Here is a 25,317-nt window from a genome sequence, read left to right as displayed (position 1 = left end):
ACCATCTTAACAGTGGGCACAACCCACTCCATCCAATGCAGTTTGGATTTAGTAAACACCACTCAACCGACACAGCATTTGTTATTTTCATCAGGGTGGCTACGTAGGGGCTGTTTTTTTGGACCTAAAAAGAGCTTTCGACTCACTAAACCTTAACGTACTTCTTTCAAAACTGTTCCTTTTCAATTTCTCTGATGGCGCACTCTGCTGGATGAAATCATGTCTATCAGGTAGAAAACAAACTGTTCAGATTGGAAACTCAGAGTCACCTTCCCTCAGCTGTTTAGCTGGGGTACCCCAAGGTTCCATTTTGGGTCCGATTCTGTTCAGTCTTTATGTTAATGACTTAGCTAAAGTTTGTCCAATTGTTAATTTGCAATTATATGCCGATGATACAGTTTTATATGTCCATGCAAAATCAGCAGCTTTGGTACCTGTATTTCTCTGGCTTAATGAATCTTGTTTGCACCTCAACACTAAAAAGACTGTATGCATGTTTTTCTCCCATCAGTCAGCAGAGGGTGACCAACCATCTGTAGTGGTCAATGGAGATTGCAGAAGAGTTTAAATATCTTGGAGTGGTCTTTGACACAAATTTATCATTTAAATCACGTTTAAAAAAAATCACAAATATCATTAAATTCAACCTGTCAAATTTCCATCACATAAGACCTTTCCTTACCACCAAGACAGCTAAAGTCTATATGCATGCCATGATATTTTCACACATAAATTATTTCTCAATTTCTCAACTTGGACACATGCAACAGAATGTACTTTAAAACCAATCAAGTCAGCAGCCACCGGATCTAAAGTGGGAACAGCGTCGTATAAAGGTTAATAAACTATTAATATGCACTTATTAACAGCTCATAATGCGTCTTTGCAGCCACCGGATCTAAAGTGGGAACAGCGTCGTATAAAGGTTAATAAACTATTAATATGCACTTATTAACACCCTCCAGTAGCCGCGACACACACACACACACACACACACACACACACACACTCTTAATCGCTGTCAAAGTCAATGTCTCTGAGTGTCACAGTTACACACTAAGGTTCTGCTAACACATACTACTGCTATGTGTCTGTTCATTATACTCAGCTTACCTGTAGGAAACTTAGAAACATGACTGGCTGCTAGTTCAAGCGTGACCTTCATCTCTGTAGCTAAAGTTGCTAGCCTAATTATTACTGACTGAATGAACCAGTACCTCTTCTGATGAACTGTAACATTACTGTCATTATCATAAACATCAAAATTTAGAACACACAGTCACATGTTATAACTTTATAAGGCCATCATGTACATGATTAGCTGAGTTGCTAGTGTTAGCTATCGCAAAGAACTAGAACTAGCTAAAAAAAATCAACAACCTAACGTTAGCCTATAGCCTACTTTAACAAACTAACTCACCACAGGGGCAGAAACAGATGAAACATCGTCTTCAGAGTCCCAAAGCCAAGTGTCACATCCTGCTCCAACTGGAGCGGAACTGGAGGGGCTAGCATCAGTTGTTTCAACCATCTCAGCATTGCTAGGTCCAGTGCTCTGATGTGGAGTGGCGAGCACAGCTGGCAAGTGGCACCCAGCGTGACCGTCATGCAGTGAGTTGAGTTCAATGGGGGGAAACACGCACGAGTGGAGCCAGATCAGGTGCAGCAAAAGCCACTGTATTTTTGCTGTTCATAAGTTTTATTGAAATTATTCAAGTGACAAAAGCGACGTTCAGATACCCATATGTAATGACGTTGTAAATAACCATTTCGATATTGCTTTTTGCTGTCCCAGAATTTTCCCACACACATCATCTTTGTGTCCCAGTAGCAATTTTTGTCGTCCCCAGGACGTCAGGACACCGTTAGTTTCGAGCCCTGAGAGCATATTACTAATTTATCAACATTTATACGACACTGTTTGATAGGGTCTTATAGTGTCCTATAAACCAGTAATAAATGTGGTTATTGTGTGTTAAAACTGAGTAGCAGGTGGCACCTTGTATGGTCAACCACCAGTGTATGAATGTGTGTGAATGAGTGAACGTGACTCGTAGTGTAAGAAGCGCTTTGAGTGGTCACTAGATGACTAGAAAGGCGCTATACAAATGCAGGTCCATTTACCATTTATTGTTCTATAAATAACCCTTATAAATAATAATTAATGTAAATAGACATCTTATTAATTAATATTTAGGGTAGCTTTATAAACTGTTAAGTTTCTATTAAGTGCTTATAATGCTCCTAAATGCAATAATAACTGTGCCAATTGTGCTATAATTAACACCAATATAGTCTCATTAATGGTAATAAACATCTTATAAGTGCTCATTAACTGGTTCATTGGTGCTTATTAAGCATTAATTAACACTTATTACAGTACCTTAATATAAAGTGTAACCATAAATTCAATTTTCAGAAAGATAAGAAATTGTTGAATACATATACACATTTGTAATGATGCTAAATAAACACATTATTGACCAGCAATACATGCACATATTATTTGTGTATTATTGGCGAACATGTCTCACCCCAACTAGTGTTACAAGAGGTTTTAGTTCACACACTGCTGCTGAGTGTTTACACTCTCTGCTGCTGATTGGCTGCTGTGATCACATGATTTCAGAGAATCGTCTCAGAGAAAGTGAAACTTAACAGGACGGACTAACAAAATAATGCTCATCTAAATGACTCTCTCTTGATTTTTGTACATTATTTGTAATTGGTAAATAGGCTAAATTATGTAAAATAGCATTATGTCATGTCATTTAATTATCTTTTGACAAAATTACGATCTCTGTCTCAAAATATAGAAAACTGTTAAAGGAGAGCTGCGGTGGTTTTTAACCCATAGCCCTGTTGATCGAGGTTACCGAGTGCTGTCAGTAGGAAAACTAACGAGAACATTTGGCACAACATTGACTGAATATCAGAAAGGCAGCTAAAGTGAACCTATGGGGGCAGCCAATCTTAAGTTTCACTCTCAGTTTAACTGCCCACATAGATTCCCTTTAAAACATAAACTTGTCATCCATGATTGTGTCATGTTTGAGTAGACTTTTGCCATTCATGTGAGGTTTGAGTTCATGACATTGCAACATGAGCTTACTTAATATGGAGTTTCTTTCCCTAAGTCCAAGATGGCGTATTCCACTGTACAGGTCCATGGCTCACAGCTATGTGGATATGTGTTCAATGTTGGAGAAACTGTCTACAGATGCAGGTGAGAAGCTCACACTTCATGCTCATGTCCATGCAAACTCTCGTAACACACAATTAAACACCTGTGATTTCTATGACATCATTAAGATGTGTGGTTGTTGCTCTGCAGGGACTGTGCCAGAGGCTCACAATATTTGCTGTGTCATGACTGCCTCCAGAGTGGCATACACAAACATCACCAGTATAAAGTAAAGTCTTCTTGTTACCTTTATTTAGGGTTCAAAAACACATTTTACAAGAAGACTTGTTGAACTGCAATTTTGCCTTTAAGTTATAAGTATCATATAATGTCTACCACAGATAGGTTTTGCTCTCACACCTGGTTGGTTCTGTGACTGTGGAGTCATGAAGGCTTGGAGAACTGGACAGTGGTGCACCAAACACGGCCCAGCAAAGTAAGAATCAAATACAGGATAACAATAAAAGCTAATTAGTTTGAAAACTACTGTCACCACATCAATTAATCTGGGGTCTGGCCTAAGGTTGACTTTAATCTGTTCCTCTGTAAACCCACAGCTCTGTAGTGCTGCGGCACCCGGAGTTGAGAAAACTGGCCCAAGCTGTGATTGGTCCCTTGAAGAGTGGGCTTCAATCCTTCAACACCGTCACAGACTTACTCCTCAGCGTGAATGCAGACGTCGTCTATCCTGGATGCCAGACCTTTGATGAGATCAGGAGAGAGATTGAAAGCATGAAGCAGAAGTTAGAAAGATCAGAGCAGGTGGCCAAACAGGAGCTTCTAAAGCTGGATGGGGACACTGAGCGTCTCACTGCAGAGCAGAGTTGGTTAGCCAAGGAGAAACAGAAGAGAGAGGGGGAGTTACAGAAATATAGAATAGAGCTGAAGTCACATCAGGAGTCTTTAGAGACGAATCAGGAAAAACTGAGAGAAGCGAGATGTCGTGTAAAGAAGGCAGAAGAGGCCTATGACGACATGAGTCGGAGGAGAGATGAGGCCCAGACAAAGAGGGATGTTGGGATTGGTCTCATGGCGATCCCAATCTTTGGATGGATTGCTGGTAAGAAAATATTTACTCTATCTTTGAATTAATTTAAACAATCAAGTGATCATTGTATTTTTAGCACTGCTGGTATTATGAACACTTTAATTATCAATATTCTTTGCAGGGTCAGTCTTGATTGGAGTTGGCCAGGTAGACATGGATCAGGCCTCTGACTTGATGGAGTCTGCTAGGAGTGAAGTACGTGAATTTGAATCTCAGGAGGAAATGTTCTCTAGAAATGTATCTGAGTATGGCTCCAAAATTAGTCAAACTCAGGCCAACATTCAAACTACAGACGATAGGATTCGTCAGACAGAGGCCTCACTGCAGGACTTGTCCAAGAAGCGGGAGGTCGTTGCTGATATCCAGGCTAAAACTAGACAAGCTGTCCGTCAACTGGGGAGGCTGAGTGGGGTGGGGAGTGCGGCGGAGCTGCAGACCCGACGTCTGATCCTGCTAGAGCCAGTCATGAAGGTGATGGAAGAGATGACATCAGCACTGGGGCAGATCACCGGAGATCAGTTGCTGCATTCAGAGGGCATCCAGAGCCTGATGTTGGATATGAGAAAGAACAGGGAGAAATTATTCCAACTTGCTGACACCAGAGATACTCATTCAGATGATGACTATTACTAATGTGTTGGTCCTTCTCAGACATTGCTAGAAGGTTCTTTTTTATGTGAATTCGCATTTTTTCTAATGCTGATTATAATGTCAGAGCGCATACAGAGCCTCATGGGATATGAAGGCAAACCAGAAGAAATTACAAATATATCTATGAATGAAGATCAATCTGAGATTAGTTAATACTGACAAAAAGGAGTGTGTCCTGTGTGCTTTAGTGATTCATATAAGGCACATTTTAGTTAGTGAGTTTACTGAGAGATGCAGGAAACTTGCAGCAACCAGCTGATATACTGGTGCAAATTCCCCATGGTAAGAATGAGTCCTTCTGCAATGTTGTTGATGGTGATGTATTTAAATTCTCAACTGTGAGGCAGCAAGGGAAGAAAGTAAATATTTACGCGTTAATTGATGGTGATGGTCAACAGCTGAGTTTTATTAGTTTGAGGTGATATTTGCATCAGGCTCAAGACTGTAAACAGATCATCACAGACACATCACATGACATGTCTAAAGATAAATGGTAGTGGAACACTTGGAATTAGCTTCCTGAAGATTCTACTTTACTTTGTCAAGATGAAGAATTTCAAATCATTTTCTGTCTACATTATTTCACTGTTTATTTCTGCTCAAATTGTTTGTCACTTTGTTTTGTGGTGAAGTTTGCATGGGTAAATAAAAGAATATGGAATCTTTATTCTATATCTATAAATCCAAGGAATGTCTGTCTCTGTGTGTCTCCGTGTGTTCCTCACATCTCTCTCAAACTGCTGACAGACTCTGACTTTGGTAGGTGTATTGCTGAGGGCACAAGTGAGAGCAGTTCAAAACACTTACAGTTTTGTTGTTGTTCCAAATGATTTGCCCAACACTGGACCTAAGCCTGAACACCATCAAACAAATTACTATTCTATTTATTCATTTATACATACAGTTAAAGCCAAGGCTTTGAACCAGTTCACAGAACGAAGACCAGAAACTTTTTCTGTTTTACTTGGAACAAAAACAAAACCAGAAACTTTATACCTTTCTATGGTCCGGCGTACGCACTGCTGTATTTTGTCAGCTGGTGGCACACAGAGGCAATGCAGAGCAACAACAGGCCTGCTGGATCACGAGTCTATAACTTAGACATGCGTGCCTGCTGTTGGGCCCTCCACACAGCTATCTACTGGTCAGGCAGCCCCCCAGGCACACTGCCTCCAGCAGCCAAACACAAGCGCTGTCCTTTTTGTCCAGGGCAACACAATATAAGCACAAACAGACTGACCTACAGTTCTGGTCTTAAAAGTGCTCTTGGGTTCTTTTGCCCGTCACTCAAAGCCCCCAAAATTGAGCCCTGCAACATATCCATTTGTGTTCAGGAAAGTTTGAAACAGGAAGTTTCAAGTTTTAAATCGTGATTCTTGATCACAAATACACTGTGATCATGATGACATTTGAAAAGCTTGTGATCACAAACACATAAATTTGAGATATAGCAGACAATACAATAAATAAATGACATTATTATGTCACTATTCGATGTGGCCAAAGATGACACGTTATTTCAAATTCACGTATTTTATAAAACTACAGTTTGTTGATTCAAATTAGGGGCTTTTTCTTGGTGTGACGATGACATTGTGTGCCATCATTCCAGCCATCAGACCTCACAACAACACCTTAATAATGCATGTGGAATATTATTCCTCTAACCGTTGTCAACAGTCATCAGTCTCTATCCTGTTTGGTTAAATGACGCAGGGCCATGCACACTGCCAACTTCTTGGACTTCCACATCTCTGGCACCAGTGGGCAGCATATGCACATAAGTTACATGTCACGTGTTGATTGTTTGACTGTAGATCGTTATTGTGTGTGTGTGTCTTTGTCGCCCTCTCCAGGAGCTGAGGGGTATAAGGTCTGGTGAGTCGGCACCATGGAGGTATTGTACAGAAACCTCCACAGTTATTGGTAACCCTGGTAAAGCTGACTAACAATTTGCTTTCTATGAAACTATGAAAGCATTGAGGGGAAAAATATCCTTTCAGGGAAGCTCATTTGAGAGAGAACAATGCATCATAAATTAAAAAATGTTTTTCCAATACAAAAATTGCACCCCTGCTTTAATACATTATAAAGCTTCTCTTTGCCAATACAACAACCCTTAGCCTCCTCATGTGATTGAGATTTGGGGCCATTGTTCTTTACAGTATCTGTCTTGATAATCTGTGTTCGTCTGTCCTCTATTCCTTGTTAGTTTAACTCAAGTTTAGACGAGGGCACAAATATAGCATTGGTGGTCAGTGAGCCATTGTTCATCTGGACACTTTTTAACCCTTTAACTCCCAACCTAAGCTTACCCCCTCTAACACGCATCACGGGTCAAAAATGACCCGCATTCATTTCCTATGGGATTTCATACACAGATGTGTGTTTCTTTGCTATATTTGCTGAGAGGTCTTTATTTTAGCATTCAGTGTTGCTTTTATTTATCAAATATCATTTTTGTTATTTTCTTATTTTCTGAACAAACAATGATTTTAAATCATTACATCAAGTTTATGCGTGTGGGTCAAAAAGACCCATGGTTGCAAAGGTGATTTGTTCCTTACAAAAACACACTAAAATAACATTTCTTGTTAACATAATAGTGGTGAAACAATGATGTTAGGCGTCTTAAACCAAACAGTTACACATTACATGTATTTCTATCTGTCAACTGGATAAACTATACAAACATGAATAACTGCTAACACTATTATTGAACTGTAGTAGGCCCTATATCTGTAATACTGTGAAGTTAAGAATATTTCACATGAGAATTGGAAGTAATTATGCCATTCACATGGGTGCACTGCCACACACAAATGACCACTACATATTTGTATTCCTTACAATACTGTAGTCTGGTGCAGTGATGCAGCAGCTACTTACTACTGCTGTCAATGAGCTTTTTTTTTTCCAACTCTCTTTATTGACAACAGACAGTAATACAAACATCACACACATTTACACGTACACGCTTACACATAAAGCTAATTATGGATAAATTAAATTATGTATCTCAAAATAAAATATAATAAAAATAAACAGGTCACAGAGGAATATGATAAAGGAGATCAGTGCAAAATAATATTTATATATGTATATAAATATAAACACATACACATAGAGTACAAAAACCCAAACATTGCAAGCAAGAAAATAATAATAAAAAAATAATAATTAATAAATAAAAATAAATAAATACATTTAGGGAAAAAAAATAATTCTTTCCTTTTACTGATGGTTAAGAGCACTTCCACAAATTGCCATCAGGCAGTGTTGCGGTTAAAATAATCAATAAATGGCTGCCAGATTCTATAGAACTTTATTTTCTCCAGCTCTCAATGTCTCATAACATCTGTCATGAGATTTGAATAAGTTGGGCTGTTTTTTGTTTCCAGCTAAGTAGAATCAGTCTTCATGCAAGTAGACTGACAAACGAAACCATACTATGTTCCATGTTGCTTTTTGTAATATTTGAATCAAACATTCCTAGAACTGCCACCAATGGATCTACGTTAATAGGTCTTTGATAGTCTGAAAGATATCTTCCCAGTAATGTGATAGCTTCAGGCAACTCCAGAACATGTGACCCAGTGTTGCTGGTCCAAGTCCACATCTGTCACATGAAGGATCTACTGAGGGAAATATTTTATGAAGCTTTTGTTTTGACCAATGTAAGCGGTGTATTATTTTAAATTGCAGGAGGCCATGTCTTGCACATATTGAAGAGCTGTGACTTTGTGCTAGGGCTGTCTGCCATTGTTCTTCTGTAATCTCCCTGCCTAGGTCGTCCTGCCAGGCCGATCTCAGATGATCCATAGTAGCTGTACTGTAGTACTGTAGTAGCTGTCCTTCAAGACTGTTGGAAAACCATTTCAGGTGACTACCTCTTGAAGCTCATGGAGAGAATGCCAAGAGTGTGCAAAGCAGTAATCAGAGCAAAGGGTGGCTATTTTGAAGAAACTAGAATATAAAACATGTTTTCAGTTATTTCACCTTTTTTTGTTAAGTACATAACTCCACATGTGTTCATTCATAGTTTTGATGCCTTCAGTGAGAATCTACAATGTAAATAGTCATGAAAATAAAGAAAACGCATTGAATGAGAAGGTGTGTCCAAACTTTTGGCCTGTACTGTATGTCCAAGAAGCTATGAATTCCTTTATCGAACCAATCCTTAAACATTGTATTGGTAAATGAAGGTGCGAAGGTGTGGTTTTCAATAAGAGGGCTTTGAAGTAAACAAGACTGCCAACCACAAAATTTTCAAATCTGGGACCAAATCTTGAGTGACTGGGAGACGATTGGATTAGTTATTGATTGAGGGTCTACAGTGGGCAAAGCTGAGAGCAACATGGCAGGAAGGGAAGAGGGGTGACAGCTGGCATTTTCTGTATCTAGCCATAACGGAGGCTTTTTTTGTGGCCAGTAGGTCATCATTTTTATGTTACTCGCCCAATAATAAAGTTTAAAATTTGGCAACCCCATACCTCCTACTGATTTTGGCCTCTGTAAGAAGATTGTCCTTAATCTAGGTTTTTTCTTATTCCAAATGAATTCTGAGATTATTTTATCTATGCTATGAAAAAAACCTTTTTTGATATAAATGGGAATACACTGATATAAAAAAAGAAATTTGGGGAGGGTGGTCATTTTGATTATGTTGATTCGGCCTGCTAGTGTTATGGGGATATGGGACCAACTCTGCAGGTCTTCTGTTGTTTTGTCTAGTAATTTCTGAAAATTCTCTTTGTAGAGATCTGTGAAGGTTTGGGTAATATTAATACCTAAATACTTAAACTGGGTTGAGCTCTTAAAGGGCACATTATCAAGGAGTTGGTGGTTATTTATAGTCTTTATTGGAAATAATATACTTTTGCTGATATTTATTTTATATCCTGATAGTTGTCCAAATTTATTCAAAATTGAAATTATTGTGGGGACCGACTTAGAGGGTTCAGAGATGTGTATTAATAAATCATCTGTGAAGAGTGAGACCTTGTGCTCCTTGCCTCCTCTATCAATCCCACTATATTCAGTTGAAGCACGCAAAGAGACTGCAAGAGGCTCTATTGCCAGTGGAAAAAGGGGCGGAGATAGTGGATCGTGTTAACTTTAAGTACTCAGATCTAAAACCCGGAGGAAACCCACACTGACACAGGGAGAACATGTCAGAGCACCCGGAGGAAACCCACGCTGACACAGGGAGAACATGTCAGAGCACCTGGAGGAAACCCACACTGACACAGGGAGAACATGTCAGAGCACCCGGAGGAAACCCACGCTGACACAGGGAGAACATGTCAGAGCACCCGGAGGAAACCCACGCTGACACAGGGAGAACATGTCAGAGCACCTGGAGGAAACCCACGCTGACACAGGGAGAAGATGTCGGAGCACCTGGAGGAAACCCACGCTGACACTGGGAGAACATGTCAGAGCACCTGGAGGAAACCCACGCTGACACGGGGAGAACATGTCAGAGCACCTGGAGGAAACCCACGCTGACATGGGGAGAACATGTCAGAGCACCTGGAGGAAACCCACACTGACACAGGGAGAACATGTCAGAGCACCTGGAGGAAACCCACGCTGACACAGGGAGAACATGTCAGAGCACCTGGAGGAAACCCATGCTGACACGGTGAGAACATGTCAGAGCACCTGGAGGAAACCCACGCTGACACAGGGAGAACATGTGGGAGCACCTGGAGGAAACCCACACTGACACAGGGAGAACATGTGGGAGCACCTGGAGGAAACCCACACTGACACAGGGAGAACATGTCAGAGCACCTGGAGGAAACCCACGCTGACACAGGGAGAACATGTCAGAGCACCTGGAGGAAACCCACGCTGACACGGGGACAACATGTCAGAGCACCTGGAGGAAACCCACGCTGACACGGGGAGAATATGTCAGAGCACCTGGAGGAAACCCACGCTGACACGGGGAGAACATGTCGGAGCACCTGGAGGAAACCCACGCTGACACGGGGAGAACATGTCAGAGCACCCGGAGGAAACCCACACTGACACAGGGAGAACATGTCGGAGCACCTGGAGGAAACCCACGCTGACACAGGGAGAACATGTCGGAGCACCTGGAGGAAACCCACGCTGACACAGGGAGAATATGTCAGAGCACCTGGAGGAAACCTACGCTGACACAGGGAGAACATGTCAGAGCACCTGGAGGAAACCCACGCTGACACAGGGAGAACATGTCAGAGCACCTGGAGGAAACCCACGCTGACACAGGGAGAACATGTCAGAGCACCTGGAGGAAACCTACGCTGACACAGGGAGAACATGTCAGAGCACCTGGAGGAAACCCATACTGACACAGGGAGAACATGTCAGAGCACCTGGAGGAAACCCACGCTGACACAGGGAGAACATGTGGGAGCACCTGGAGGAAACCCACACTGACACAGGGAGAACATGTGGGAGCACCTGGAGGAAACCCACACTGACACAGGGAGAACATGTCAGAGCACCTGGAGGAAACCCACGCTGACACAGGGAGAACATGTCAGAGCACCTGGAGGAAACCCACACTGACACAGGGAGAACATGTCAGAGCACCTGGAGGAAACCCACGCTGACACAGGGAGAACATGTCAGAGCACCTGGAGGAAACCTACGCTGACACAGGGAGAACATGTCGGAGCACCCGGAGGAAACCTACGCTGTCACAGGGAGAACATGTCAGAGCACCTGGAGGAAACCTACGCTGACACAGGGAGAACATGTCGGAGCACCTGGAGGAAACCCACGCTGACACAGGGAGAACATGTCAGAGCACCTGGAGGAAACCCACGCTGACACGGGGAGAACATGTCAGAGCACCTGGAGGAAACCCACACTGACACGGGGAGAACATGTCGGAGCACCTGGAGGAAACCCACGCTGACACAGGGAGAACATGTCAGAGCACCTGGAGGAAACCCACACTGACACAGGGAGAACATGTCGGAGCACCTGGAGGAAACCCACACTGACATGGGGAGAACATGTCGGAGCACCTGGAGGAAACCCACGCTGACACGGGGAGAACATGTCAGAGCACCTGGAGGAAACCTATTATTATTGGTTGTATCTACCGTCCACCTGAGACCGATATTAATTCTTTTCATGATATATTTGCGGCTTCACTAGATGTCATCAATAAGGAGGGTAAACTATGTTACTTACACAGTGATTTTAACATAAATCTAGTAAAATCATACTCCAACTAATGATTTTGTGAATTTATCTTACTCATCTTACTTCTATCCAGTTATTACCAAACCAGGAAGAGTGACAAGTAACTCGGCCACACTACTTGATAATATTACCACTAACTCATTTGAGTATTCTTCTAAGTCTGGGGTACTATTTAGTGACATTTCAGATAATTTTCCTATATTTCATTTTACATTAAATCAGACAAATGCAAATCAACATTGGGATTCTAACATCAGAATAAGATACCACAAGTTCAGTGAAGTTAATATTAATCATTTCAGGAGAATGATCGAAGACGCTCATTGGAATGATGTGTATAATTACAAGGATGATGCTAACTTGGCATACCAATCATTTTTTCAAATCTTCATGAATATGTTTGACCATTGTTTCCCCCTCTCAAGTCTAAAACCCAAGAAAGCCCGCAACTCTAAACCCCGGTTTTCTTTGGGACTATTTAAATCTTCCATTAAAAACATAAACTACATAAAAGATACTTGTCTAACCCAACATAGAATAATGCTGATAGTTATAAAAAATATAAAAACAAATATACACCTCTACTCCGCAGAAGTACTATTCTGAGAGATTTACAGAAATGTTTAATGACATAAAAGCCACATGGAATGTCATTAAAGATTTATTAAATTAAAAAAAAAAACTTCAGTGAAATTCCCCTCTCAGTTTACAAGGGGTGATAAATTGTGTTCCACCTCATTAGACATAGCAAATGGTTTTAATGAATTCTTTGCCAATGTGGGACACTCTCTTGCCAAAGCTATTCCAACTACTAATAACTGTCCTACTGATAATATTAAGGCCCATTTTTCTACCCTATGTAGTTTTGAACCACCCACATGTATTGAAGTGCTTGATATCATTAATAATTTAAATAACTTAGCAGCAGGTCATGATGAAATCAAGGCCAAGCTTCTCAAGGAAGTAGCGTCTTCGATCATCCTGCCATTGACACATGTACTTGCGGTCTCTTTGAAAACTGGTGTAGTCCCAAATGACATGAAAATAGCTGAGGTTTTGCCACTTTTCAAAGAAGGTGATCTTTGTGTCTTCAATAATGACCGTCCTTTATCGATCTTACCCTGTTTCTCAAAGGTTTTAGAGAAGTTGGTCTATGCAAGAGTGTTAAAACACCTCAATGATAACAACATCCTGTTTAAGCACCAATATGGATTTAGAAAAAAATATTCAACATATATGGCCCTTCTCCAACTTACTGACAAATTTATGAAGCATTAAATGATAATAAGTTTGCAATTGGTATTTTCTTAGATTTATCGAAAGCCTTTGATGTAGTAGACCATAGTATCTTAATATCCAAATTGATTCGTTATGGCTTACAGGATGTTGTAATTCATTGGCTTAGTGATTATCTCAGTAATAGGCAGCAATATGTTTGTATTGAAGGTATGAACTCCAACAGAACTGAGGTATCTTATGGTGTACCACAAGGTTCAATCCTTGGGCCTCTTCTGTTTCTTATTTTTATAAATGATTTTGCTTTACAGTTTGACACATCTCTACACTTAGTTTTTTCACATTCTGACTTTGGTTCCCTGATTAAAGATGTTAATTCTGTACTTGTACAAACCTCGAGATGGTTTCAGATGAATAAGCTTTCTTTATATGTCAATAAAACCAGCTATATGATTTTCAGACATAAAAACAAAATGTACTCAAAACAGGATCTCAAATTACATATCAGTGACACTGAAATTAAACAGGTCTCTCATCTCTCATGCTAAATTCTTAGGTATTATTGTTGACAAAGGCCTTACATGGAAAAACCATATTGAGCTTGTGTGCAAGAAAATAATGATGATCAATAATGATGATCAATGATCATTTGGTATTATTAGAAGAATTTCTTCTCTAGTGAATCGCTGTCTTTTAACACTTTATTATAGTTTAATATATCCTTACTTATCATATTGTAATATTATTTGGGCCAGTACGTTTCCTACTTCTCTTCACAAACTTTTTCTGGTGCAAAAGAAATGTATAAGGCTAGCCACTACCTCTAATCACCTGGAACCATCTGCTCCTCTTTTTCAGCAACTCAAAATACTATCAATTTTTAATATCAATGTAGACCAGATATGTATTTTTATGTTTAACTGTACTGTTAATGCAGATTCTTTTCCTATTGTTTTTCATAATTTCTTCATGTCAAACTCCTGTATTCATTCATATCCAACCAGGCAATCAAAACATATTCATTGTCATTTCTCTCGCACAACACTAGGTCAGGTCAGCATAAGATTCAGAGGTCCTACAATATGGAATTCTAAACTGCCTATAATCACAAATTGCTCATCTATTTCATTACTCAAATCTAGGCTTAAACATATATTGCTAAATGAATGATTTCACTTTCATATAAACTGTTACTCTCACACCATATTATTGTTGTATATTCAGTTGTTTTGACTAATTATTATTATTACTACTATTATTATTGTGGTTGTTGCATATGTTATATATTCCTGTAATTCCAATAGCATGTAAATTGATCTGATTAACTAATTTAATTTTGTTTTTGGTTCTTTATGTTAATTAGATGATTTAACTTATGAGTTGAGGCTCTTTATAGGCCCATTCGGGCTCTCTTGCCTCTGCTCTGCACCTACTTTTAAACTGCCATGACCAATCTAGATTTTATTCTCCACTGTCTTGATGGATTGGTGCGAAATAAAAATAAATAAAATAAAAAAGCCCACGCTGACGCGGGGAGAACATGTCGGAGCACCTGGTTTTGTCTGTCACCGTCACAGATTTCACCCTGGCACATTTAGACATACAGAGCACTTAGTAGTCCGCCACCAGACAATCAGAGATCTCCGCCTTCTGATAGTCTGGGGACACTCCTTTCTAAAGTGTGTTTAACACACCGGAGAAAACGTCCAGCAACAAAGCAACGCCTCTTGCATTTTTGAAAAGGACACGCCTTCTCGGAAATGTGCGCTCCCCCTTTTCTCGTCCACAAGGAAACAAACACACAGAGAGCTTGAAAATGGATGCCGAGAGATTAAACTCTGTTTTATCAAACGTGTGCTCATCCGTGAAGAAAATATTTTTTCCAGTGGATGTCTTAGTTACAACATGATTGAGCTAACTGGAGTAGTTTCATGTCGTATCCGACAACGGGAGGCTTTTAACAGATGACGTCCTGATGTTAGCTTTGCTGCTGCTGTTAGCTGTCCCTGTCAGCTGCAGCCACTGATGCTTTCTAGACATCGTGATTTCCCAAAACTGAATAAATACCACACATAGCAACACAAAACTGCTTTGCTAGCTCAATCATGTTGTAACTAAGATATCCGCTGGAAAAGATATTTTTTTCACGGACCGTTTAATGAGTTATTACCTATTACAGACACTGCTAACAGCTAACAGGGCTAACGGCTAACGGTTAGCCCAGCTAAACGTGCACACAGAAATAGTAATGTTTGTTCAATCATTGTGTTTATAGACTTTACAAACATCGGATTAGTCTAAACGGTGATACAGTGATGTGAAAAATGTGATATATAGGCTATATATATATATATATATATATGTATATATATATATATATATATATATATATATATATATATATATGTATATATATATATATATATATATATATATATATATATATATATATATAGCTAAAAGCTCTGCTGGTTTTCTACCCGGAGGTATTTGTAAACAACAAGGCGATTGCCTCTATAGTCCGGCCGGACGGATGAGTCATGGCCTTGTAAAAGATTATGTTTGTTTCTTTTAGTTGGTGAGAATGTGTCGCCGCAAACGCGACAAACATCCACTAACTTTGACGGCGTTTTCTGCGAGCACGGCTGAGCCATTTTGTACCGCTACACGTGTTTCTAGTCAGACCATGTTTACGAGCACAAGAGTTCAGCGAGCCACCGAAGGACCGCCCTGCAGATTTACTATTGGTTCTGCAACGTAGGGAGTTTTTTAAACTCTGAAATTGTATCCGCCCATCTAAACACAAAATCAGGGAGAAAGTCATCAGTCTTTAGTTAAGCAAAGCGTCTAAAGACTGACTTGTGAGTCTAAGCACTTAGAGAGAAATGAGCTCATCTGATTTGTAACAGAGGTGGAGATTGTAGTTTAAATCCAGTAGGTGGCGGTAATGCGACATTGTAAACCAAAGAAGAAGAACCATTCACAGCGGAGCAGGAAGTGACGTCAGCTGGTAAACAAGCAGCAGATTTTGGGTGAAAAGCTCCAGTGAAGTTTCTTCTGATGTGAAGGAGCTGCAGACTTCTTCATGAGTGCGCACGTGAGTTTCCCTGTGGTAAATGCACAGTGACGTTGTTTTCAGGATGTGACGTTCAGCGTGCCGTGGAGAAGGAGACGCCAGATTCCGTTAACTTTTCCACTAAATTTACCACCGCGCTGCGGGTCCTCGAACGTCACACACGGTCCAACTGGAGGAAATAAAACCTTTAAAAAGTAATGATGCATGTGAATTGATCCGTCACGTGAGCGCCGAATTAAAGTCAGGTCATGTGTGATTTAATAAATTATTTATTATTTATTTATTGTAGCTGTTAACTAGAGAAATATTCTGTTGTTAGCGGAGGACATGTTGAAATGGAGATTCGCTGCAGGTGATCAGGGCTGCGCAGACAGACAGTCGGTCCCTCGTGAGAGACACGAGAAGAATGGGACGGGGACGGGGACGGGGGGGGGGGGGGGGGGGGACGGGGACGGGGACGGGGGGGGGGGGGGGGGGGGGGACGGACGGACGGACGGACGGACTCCGGGTCGGTCGTACCATATATATATATACACACACACACACACACACATACACACACATACACACAGAATTAAAAAAAATGTATCAAATGTAATGATGTAATTTTATAACCTCATAATACAATTTCAAAAAACCTGTAATGTTATTATAAAATGTAATCATGTGATTTTACATTAAAATATAATTTTAAAAATAAAATATATTTTTTAACTTTCTAATGTAATTTGTACTGTTGCTAAAAATATTATAATTATGATATTATAATTCAAATATATAATGCAATAATGCAATTTTAATACCTAATAATATCATTTTAAAAAATGTAATATGCTTTTGTAACCTTGTAATATAAAAAATATAACTGTATAATTTTACAAAACTAATCGTACAATATAATAATCTAATGTCATATAATTTAGTTATATAATGCAACAATATGTTTTATAACACCAATAACATTTAAGAAAATACACACACATATATATATATATATATATATATATATATATATGTGTGTGTGTGTGTGTGTGTATTTATAATTATATATATATATATATATATATATATATGTGTGTGTATATATTTCCTTTATTATAGGAAGTTAAATGTTGTCTTTGGTGTAATGTATTTACACATGTAACACAGTTTGCAGTTTGTGCTCGGCGTCACATCACATGATGAAACCTAAACTAACCCGTGACGTGTGAGAGGTGACATGAACCAGAAGGAGGAGCTGACGGCATTTTCTTCTTCAGGTGTCTGTGTTGTACTTTGCTAAGAGCGTGGAGCTGACCGGAGTCAAGGAGGAGATCATTGCCGTGCCGACACCAATCAGCAGCTGGGACCTTTGGAGGCTGTTGCTACAGAGACACCCGAGGTACCGCCATGCCTTCACTGACATAAAAAATATAAGTCAATCAATCAATCAATCAATTTTATTTATAAAGCCCAATATCACAAATCACAATTTGCCTCACAGGGCTTTACAGCATAAGTGTATAATGCAATGATACATTTTAAAAACTCTCTAAAGAATTTAACATGTAAAAATATATTTATAACGTCATGATATAATTAATATATAATTGTAACATAAAAAATATATATATAAATGTAATAATATAATTTGTAGTGTTGGCATCTAATTAAAAAAAATGAACTTAATTCTGTAATGTAATAATATACTTTTATCACCTTGATCTATGACCTTATTTTAAAAAAAGATATAAATGTATAATGTCATAATATAATTTAAATTTGTATACACGTTTTGAACTGAAAATAAGTTGACTGTTGCCACGACGTATTTCACTGCCACACAGAGATCAGCTCTATAAACCTTTATAAAGACTTTGTAGAAAATATAACAAGAGCAGTGGATAAGACACGGCACAATGCAGGTGAATTTATTTCTTCACGTCATCGATCATTCCCGATCTGCCTCTTCTGACATGTGGACACGAGGCGTGGCAAAAACAGGAATCAGATTGTAAAACTAAAACAACAGTGAATCCCATCGTAGCAGAATAACTGTGGTGTTCCCCAGGGTTCAGTACTGGGACCTCAGTTATTCAAATGATATTTGTATCTAATATGTTAAAATATGTAACGTTTGCTGACGATACAGATTTATCGTGTTCAAGTGAGGACATGAAAGAGTTATTAAAAACAGTAAAAAGGGAACTGATCATGTTTTAAAAAAGGTTTGACGTTAATAAGTTCTGACTGAATGAAAATCAAAGTAAAGTGATGGTGTTGGCTGGTGTTAGGTTCACTGTGAAATAACACTGAACTTACATGGTGCTGAAATTAAAAGAGTATATGACACAAAATGTTTGGGAGTGATTACAGATCATAAAGTGGAACACTGAACTATCTAAATCTGTTGCTGCTGTTTATCGGCTGTGGAGCTGCTGAACAAGACACCATGTCTCATATAGATCCTAGAACTCACCTTCAGGAAATAATGCTAACAATTAGAGCTGCTGCGCAGCGATGGGTCGGTCCGGGCATTTTTAGGCAATTCTGAGCAACAAGCAGAAGAATTGGAAGACATTTAGGAATTTAGCAACACAATCTGCCTTTTACATCAGCTGAGGCTTGAACTCACAACCTCTGAGACTAAGAATCAATTTCTATCTCACTGAGCTAATTAGTCAGTGACAATTCATGTGTAGCTTCACAAACTTGACTAAGCCAGACGTGCAGGTTTAGCAGCCGTCCATGCATGGAAAAGCAGATTTCAAACCACTGTAAAAAATTCAGTTATCGAAACAAAAACCTGAAAATACACATATTGCCTCTAGACAGCATGGAGATGTTGGTAATTTGTTTGTAACAGTGATTGATTTGCTCCATAAGTGAAAAACTGATGTTTAAAATTACCATTTTTACATTGACTCCAAATGTTCACATTAGAGCAAAATTCAAAATGCTGTCAAAAATTCAGTTTTTGAGATAAAATTCTGAAATTTGCCAAACATCATCTACCATGACTCTAGAATTTTGTCATGTTTTTTCATGAACATTGAAGATTTATTTAGCAAGAATTTGCATGTATATGTTTACAGTACCGTTTACAGTCAAACATTTTGATGCACTGTCGGCTCAATTTTTGATTGAGCAAAAATTGTGGGAGGAGATAGGTTTAAGAAGTTTTACAGTTTTTGAAAAAAAAAAACAGAGTGATGAACTTCATAATTTTTAGTAGGTTTAAATGTACCAAAGTTTCTTCAGTATTGGGGCTACAGTTTGATGAAAGTTGTGAAGTTGTAGCACGTATGGTTGATTTGTTATGAATTTTCAAAGTTTTGAACTTTAGACGCTTGCTGTAGCGCCACCATCAGGACTATTGGCTTGAGTTTACAGCTGAGGATATCTGGCATGAGACTGGACCTTTGTGCAAAGTTTGGTGAGTTTTCACCCATGGGAAGTATGATTTCCTCTGAAGAAGAAGAAGAAGAAGAAGAAGAAGAAGAAAGGAGAATACCTAGGATTACAATAGTGTGGACCCTAACTATACGTAGAGCAGGTTATAGTGAATGTCAGCTCACCCCTGGTTCATGTCACACAGCAGGACTCATGATGTATCACTGCTTACTGTGTGTGTGTGTGTGTGTGTGTGTGTGTGTGCAGACTGTCTGTCCTGCAGGATCAGGTGGTGTTGGCAGTGCGTCAGCAGTACGTTGCCATCGGCGACCAGGTGGTGACTCTGGGAGACGAGGACGAGGTTGCTGTGGTGCCGCCGCTCAGTGGAGGATAGAGACGGATGGTGAGCAGAGACATGACAGTCATCAGAGTTGGGACTGATGGACGTTTCTGTCAACATTTGGAACGTGTCAAACACTTTCCCAGAATGCAACAGGTGCCACCAGGCTGTGAAACTGAAAATGATGAACAGGTTGTTTTGTCCTCCTCCTGGTGATGTCATGGAGCCCGGGAAGACTTGACGTACACTGTGAACGAGACGTCTGGAAATCAGTGGGTACATTTTGTTGAGCATCACAACCAGTGACGGCCTGCGTCATCGGCAGGATGGGTGAACGCTAAGGGCGCCGTCATCCACAGGGGGCGCCATCCACAGGGGGCGCCATCCACAGGAGGCGTCATCCACAGGGGGCATCATCCACAGGGGGCACCATCCACAGGGGGCGTCATCCACAGGGGGCGTCGTCCACAGGGGGCGCCGTCCACAGGGGGCGTCATCCACAGGGGGCACTGTCCACAGGGGGCGTCATCCACAGGGGGCGTCGTCCACAGGGGGCGTCATCCACAGGGGGCGCCGTCCACAGGGGGCGTCATCCACAGGGGGCGCCGTCCACAGGGGGCGTCATCCACAGGGGGCACCATCCACAGGGGGCGTCATCCACAGGGGGCGCCATCCACAGGGGGCGTCATCCACAGGGGGCGCCATCCACAGGGGGCGTCATCCACAGGGGGCACCATCCACAGGGGGCGTCATCCACAGGGGGCGCCATCCACAGGGGGCGCCATCCACAGGGGGCGTCATCCACAGGGGGCGCCATCCACAGGGGGCGTCATCATCCACAGGGGGCGTCATCATCCACAGGGGAAGAAACAAAAATCTAAATGTTTATCTTTTATTATTTTTACTAAAATTCTTCCTGCTTTTATTCTGAAGCATGACACCAGGGGCCCCAATCCCCCTGGCCCCCTGGTCCCCAGGCCCCCTCCACAGCTCGTAACACTTAACCAGCTCTCTGGGGGAGATGGGCGGAGTTATCTGATGTCAGGTGAACCCTGAAACACGCTGTATCATTATCGTGTCAAAACGACTCAACTACCATGACGCTACTGAGAGGATCAGCAGCAGGAGAGCGCATCAAGTTAGCTGTTAGCTATTTACCATTAAATGTTAGCTTTTAACTGTTAGCAGTTAGCGACAGTGAATAGCTCACAGAGGTTGTGTTGATTTACACTGTGATGTGTTCAAGCTCTGTTCAGTAAAAATGAGTACTGGGTGAAGGTAATTTATATCTCATTGTTGTCAAGAACACCTTTAAGGAGTTTCCTCAAATTTGGCACAAACTTCCACTTGACACAGACACACAAACTGGTGAGAAGTTTGTGGTCAAAGGACAAAGGTCAGCTTGACTTTGACATCATCATGTTTAAAGGTCATATCTCAGGAACAGAAGGGGAGACATTTGGTCAGATACTGAATTAGTGACTCTAATCTGATTGGTCAGATGAAGCAGCCGTGTTTTTTGCATTCGGAGCTGAAATCAGAATAAATTATTTATTTGTGTCTAAATCAGCTCTTTTTTCTTAAATTATTAGTACTGATCAGTATTGAATATGTTTTAATGAACGTCGTTGGTCAGCTTCATTTCTCTGTGATGTTTCGTCTCAGATGGCCGAGTCAGAGGAGCCGAGAGACGTCTTCAAGCTGAGCCGTGATTGGCTGTCTGTACAGGAGGTGGTCGACACCGTCAGCAGCTCTTCCTGTGGAGCTATTTCACTTTTCATAGGTTCATAATTTATTAATTATCAGCAGCAGAAATATTTCACTCAGGATCACAAACCTTTATTTTATATGTGTAAATTAATTCTGTCCATATTTTCTTCTTCTCATGTCTCAGAAACATTTTACGTGTTTCATACACGAATAGATAAACACATCAATAACCTTCAATAGATAACAGGTGTGTGTGCGTGTGTGCAGGTACGACCCGTGAGGACGAGGAGGGTGGTAGGAAGGTGATTGGTCTGGAGTACGAGGCGTATGAGCTGATGGCCCAATCAGAATTCAGGAAGCTGTGTGCTGACATCAGAGAGCGCTGGCCAACCGTGACGCACATCTGTGTTCATCACCGGCTGGGGTGAGACCACACAGCTGTTACTATCATCTGTCAATACATCTGTCAATACATGTATCAATACATCTGTCAATACATCAATACATCTATCAGTACATCTGTCAATACATCTATCAGTACATCTGTCAATACATCTATCAATACATCTGTTAATACATCAATACATCTGTCAGTACATCTGTCAATACATCAATACATCTATCAATACATCTGTCAGTACATCAATACATCTGTCAATACATCCATCAATACATCAGTACATCTATCAATACATCTGTCAATACATCAATACATCTATCAATACATCTGTCAATACATATATCAATACATGTATCAATAGATCTGTTAATACATCAATACATGTATCAATACATCTGTTAATACATCAATACATCTGTCAGTACATCTGTCAATACATCAATACATCTGTCAATACATCTGTCAATACATCAGTACATCTATCAATACATCTGTCAATGCATCTGTCAATACATCAATACATCTATCAATACATCTGTCAATACATATATCAATACATGTATCAATACATCTGTCAATACATCTATCAATGCATCTATCAATACATCTATCAATGCATCTATCAATACAACTGTCAATACATCTATCAATACATTTGTCAATACATCTATCAATACATCTGTCAATACATCTATCAATGCATCTGTCAATACATCTATCAATACATGTATCAATACATCTATCAATACATCTGTCAATATATCTATCAATACATCTGTCAATACATCTATCAATGCATCTGTCAATATACCTATCAATACATGTATCAATACATCTGTCAATACATCTATCAATACATCTGTCAATACATCTATCAATACATCTATCAATACATCTGTCAATGCATCTATCAATACATCTGTCAGTGCATCTGTCAATGCATCTGTCAATACATCTATCAATACATCTGTCAATACATCTGTCAATACATCTATCAATACATCTATCAATGCATCTATCAATACATCTGTCAATACATCTATCAATGCATCTGTCAATGCATCTATCAATACATCTATCAATACATCTGTCAATGCATCTGTCAATACATCTATCAATACATCTGTCAATGCATCTGTCAATGCATCTGTCAATACATCTATCAATACATCTGTCAATGCATCTGTCAATACATCTATCAATGCATCTGTCAATGCATCTGTCAATACATCTATCAATACATCTATCAATACATCTGTCAATACATCTATCAATACATCTGTCAATACTTCTATCAATACATCTATCAATACATCTGTCAATGCATCTGTCAATACATCTGTCAATACATGTATCAATACATCTGTCAATGCATCTGTCAATACATCTGTCAATACATCTATCAATACATGTATCAATACATCTGTCAATGCATCTGTCAATACATCTATCAATACATCTGTCAATACATGTATCAATACATCTATCAATACATCTGTCAATACATCTATCAATGCATCTGTCAATACATCTGTCAATACATCTGTCAATACATCTATCAATACATCTGTCAATACATCTGTCAATACATCTGTCAATGCATCTGTCAATACATCTATCAATGCATCTGTCAATACATCTATCAATACATCTGTCAATACATCTATCAATACATCTGTCAATACATCTGTCAATACATCTGTCAATGCATCTGTCAATACATCTATCAATACATCTGTCAATGCATCTGTCAATACATCTGTCAATGCATCTGTCAATACATCTATCAATACATCTGTCAATACATGTATCAATACATCTATCAATACATCTGTCAATACATCTATCAATACATCTGTCAATACATCTATCAATACATGTATCAATACATCTATCAATGCATCTGCCAATGCATCTGTCAATACATCTATCAATACATCTGTCAATACATCTGTCAATACATCTATCAATACATGTATCAATACATCTATCAATGTATCTGTCAATATATCTATCAATACATCTGTCAATACATCTATCAATACATCTGTCAATACATCTATCAATACATGTATCAATACATCTATCAATGTATCTGCCAATGCATCTGTCAATACATCTATCAATACATCTGTCAATACATCTATCAATACATCTATCAATACATCTATCAATACATCTGTCAATACATCTATCAATACATGTATCAATACATCTATCAATGTATCTGCCAATGCATCTGTCAATACATCTATCAATACATCTGTCAATACATCTATCAATACATCTGTCAATACATCTATCAATACATCTATCAATACATCTGTCAATGCATCTGTCAATGCATCTGTCAATACATCTGTCAATACATCTATCAATACATCTGTCAATACATCTATCAATACATCTATCAATACATCTGTCAATACATCTGTCAATACATCTGTCAATACATCTGTCAATACATGTATCAATACATCTATCAATGTATCTGCCAATGCATCTGTCAATACATCTGTCAATACATCTGTCAATACATCAGTACACCTGGTGTGGTGTGGTGTAAGGTGGCCTCACTGATTGGTGCAACACGTACAAGTCACCTGTGACCTTCCTCTGTCAGGTGGGTGGCGGTGGGCGAGGCCAGTGTGGTCATGGCGATCTCGTCTCCTCATCGCCATGATGGCCAGCAGGCGATCCAGCATGGCGTCACCCAGCTGAAGGCTAGCGTCCCCATCTGGAAGAAGGTCAGAGTGTTTCCACATGCTGCCTGACAACAGTCCACGCTGACCACTGATCACCGTCTTATTGATTATTGATCCACAGGAAGTGTACGACATGCAGGAGGCCAGCTGGAAGGAGAACGCCGAGTGTTCGTGGTCAGCTCACAGGAAACGCCACACCGCCATGTCATCCTCCGAGAATGTCTGATTATTAATAAAGACTCAAGTCATTCAGCAGACTGTGGTGTCTGTCTGTCTGCCTGCCTGTCTGTCTGTGTGTCTGTCTGTCTGCCTGTCTGTCTGTCTGTCTGTGTCTGCCTGTCTGTCTGTCTGTCTGTCTGCCTGTCTGTGTGTGTCTGTCTGCC

At 39.9% G+C, this 25,317-nt stretch overlaps 2 protein-coding genes across 4 annotated transcripts in view; both read left to right on the top strand.

Moving 5' to 3' along the window:
* LOC117269783 (uncharacterized) overlaps positions 1-5,570 on the top strand; it is a 65,725-nt gene extending 60,155 nt beyond the window's left edge. The window contains exons 3-7 of the mRNA XM_033647084.2: positions 3,138-3,226; positions 3,335-3,413; positions 3,526-3,620; positions 3,742-4,244; positions 4,354-5,570. Of these exons, the coding sequence (XP_033502975.2) occupies positions 3,144-3,226; positions 3,335-3,413; positions 3,526-3,620; positions 3,742-4,244; positions 4,354-4,865 (1,272 nt within the window). The 5' untranslated portion in view covers positions 3,138-3,143 and the 3' untranslated portion in view covers positions 4,866-5,570. The remainder of the gene's footprint in view (positions 1-3,137; positions 3,227-3,334; positions 3,414-3,525; positions 3,621-3,741; positions 4,245-4,353) is intronic.
* A 10,713-nt stretch (positions 5,571-16,283) lies between these two features.
* mocs2 (molybdenum cofactor synthesis 2) lies at positions 16,284-25,191 on the top strand. Of its 3 annotated transcripts, none has more exons than XR_013488114.1 (5): positions 16,284-16,428; positions 17,667-17,788; positions 20,047-20,182; positions 21,785-21,902; positions 22,097-22,119. XR_013488114.1 is itself a non-coding variant. In XM_078161939.1 (5 exons), exons 1-5 carry the CDS (start codon positions 20,180-20,182, stop codon positions 25,158-25,160), a joined length of 507 nt encoding a protein of 168 aa, XP_078018065.1. In that variant the 5' UTR covers positions 20,042-20,179; the 3' UTR covers positions 25,161-25,191. The 3 variants fall into 3 exon arrangements, 2 of the variants coding, with proteins under 2 accessions (XP_078018066.1, XP_078018065.1); XM_078161939.1 differs by lacking the exons at positions 16,284-16,428; positions 17,667-17,788 and adding exons at positions 24,853-24,976; positions 25,056-25,191 and having other exon boundaries at positions 20,042-20,182; positions 22,097-22,253; XM_078161940.1 differs by lacking the exon at positions 21,785-21,902 and having other exon boundaries at positions 22,097-22,235.
* The last annotated feature ends 126 nt before the right edge of the window (positions 25,192-25,317 follow it).

This window comes from Epinephelus lanceolatus, chromosome 19 (genome assembly GCF_041903045.1).
Source record: "Epinephelus lanceolatus isolate andai-2023 chromosome 19, ASM4190304v1, whole genome shotgun sequence".
Lineage (NCBI taxonomy): Eukaryota > Metazoa > Chordata > Actinopteri > Perciformes > Serranidae > Epinephelus > Epinephelus lanceolatus.
This window is presented reverse-complemented; position numbering and strand designations above follow the sequence as displayed.